Source organism: Anneissia japonica, unplaced genomic scaffold (genome assembly GCF_011630105.1).
Source record: "Anneissia japonica isolate Jap-2015-1 unplaced genomic scaffold, ASM1163010v1 scaffold288183_len337429_cov161, whole genome shotgun sequence".
NCBI classification, from domain to species: Eukaryota; Metazoa; Echinodermata; class Crinoidea; order Comatulida; family Comatulidae; genus Anneissia; species Anneissia japonica.
In genome coordinates, this window is record NW_022702858.1 from 160,214 (window position 1) to 162,247 (window position 2,034).

The 2,034-nt window shown below is 40.3% G+C and overlaps 1 protein-coding gene across 1 annotated transcript in view; it reads right to left on the reverse strand.

The window, feature by feature from the left end:
- The window catches only part of LOC117104087, a 20,435-nt gene that overhangs the window by 13,046 nt on the left and 5,355 nt on the right, over positions 1 to 2,034 (reverse strand). The window contains exons 5-6 of the mRNA XM_033244744.1: positions 1,674 to 1,897; positions 10 to 652 (exon numbers count right to left, since the gene is read on the reverse strand). Of these exons, the coding sequence (XP_033100635.1) occupies positions 10 to 652; positions 1,674 to 1,897 (867 nt within the window). The remainder of the gene's footprint in view (positions 1 to 9; positions 653 to 1,673; positions 1,898 to 2,034) is intronic.

Sequence of the window (2,034 nt, forward strand, 5' to 3'; positions counted from 1 at the left end):
ACATAGTACCTGTTATACTTTGTTGAATGGTAACTGTGCAAGTTTTTTGTTCAGAACCCAAATCATTAGTTACATTAACTGTGACGGGATGGTCTCCGCAGGTTGGAAATGCATACGTAATGAGAGTCTGTAGTTCTTTCACTGTGGTCACACGGATGTAATGCTGAACCTCAAAGGCAGTAGCGTCCGATTTAGCCAGTGTATCTCCAACGCCGCGAGACACCGCCGAGTATTGGTACTCAGTGTTATTATTTGTGACGTTTTGCCAGCCGATGCCTGCTGCAGTAGTTTCGTAGCCGATTACATAGCCAATTTCCGCAACAACTCCCACTTTGATGCCAGCAATTGGTATTTTCACGTATTCGTAGGCGTTGGTTTTGGTGAACGTCACAGGTATAGAAGCAACCACCTTGTAGTCATTTCTTGGACTTGCTTCGTCATACCTGTTATTCTTAACTGTGCACTCTGGCGAATTGTCGGGATCTTCACATGTGCCTGATAAGGCACAGTATATCCCGTTTGCGTCACAATATTCAGTGTACTCTGGATTTGACGGGTAATCAAATACGTAGTTGCAACTGCTTTCTGTGACACACTCGTTGTCATAGGGACAGTACACATCACCCCCTCCTGCACAAATCGGTTTCAAAATCTACGAGATAAATATTCGTTATTGATTTTCAACCACTGGCATAAACGTTAAAGTATAATACAAAATACAAAAAAATAACTAATCATCAAGTGTAACAGAATTAATAAAAGCCACAATTAAACATATTAACGTTAGTAGATATATCCAAAGCTAGAATATTCATCTGCAGCATGGAACCCACACGCTAATGGGCAAATGAACTTCTATAGAAGCTGTATAGTGTCAGGCAGCTCGTTTTGTCACCAACAACGTTGATAGCACTGCCAGTGTCACTGAGAAGTTACAGGATCTCCAGTGGGATTCTCTTGCTACACGAAGACTTTACCATCAGTGCTCCATGTTTTACAGGATTAAGTTCGTTAACATCTCTTTTCCAAGTTGTGTTTTTCCATCAAGCCGACCAGGACAAAACACCAATATCCTCCGGCTACAAAACTATTCAATCAAGGGTAAACACTTATAGGTATTCTTTTTTGTGTGCACCATTCCTGTGTGGAATAGAATCCCTTCATCTGTCGTCGCAGCTTCTTCAATACAACAGTTCCAGAGTCTAGCGCTACCAATCTTGAGGGATCTTCAACCCATCAACATTTTAAAATCTTTCTTACTATTTTACTTACACAATTGATTTGTAAAGCACAGGGGAAACTGCAAAGCACAGACTCCTTGAAAGTTTTTGCTTTTTATGGAGGACATGATTCAAGATTCAAGATCCATCATCATTATCATCATCATCATCATCATCATCATCATCATCATCATCATCATCATCATCATCAGCCTGTCATGCCACTACAGGCCGATGCCTCCTCAAACTGGTCTGTAATTCTTTGCATGATTTGCCCAGTTCACACACCATGTTCTGGAAAAAGTCACCACACCTTTTATTAGGTCTTTTTCATACTGTTAACCTTTTGGCCCGGTTATGGTTCATACGAGCTACATGGCCTGCCTACTCTCATTTTGTATTCACACATGAATGCTAATAACATTTTTAAAAAATATCGATAATTCCAATTACCAGTAAATTCACTGTTCCGGGAGTAGTCACGTAAGCCTCAACAGACAAAATATACCCAGGCTGAAGGATTTCTAAGCCAGGTAGTACCCATACTGTTGAACCCGAATGCACAAGGAGACGTGGGCCTAGTACCTGTTCTGTTGAACCCAAATTCAGATCAGAACCATCTTCCAAATCTGTCCGTGTTCCCTCAGCAACAAAACCAAGGCTGTACATTGCAGGACCTATATATAAAATGGCGACGTAGTGATTATTACAAATATTTATGTTATACAAAGATATTATGTAACATAATTATGAAGAGGAAATTAGGAACCTAAAATTATCATATTTTGAGAATTACAACCCATCGAACGCCCCC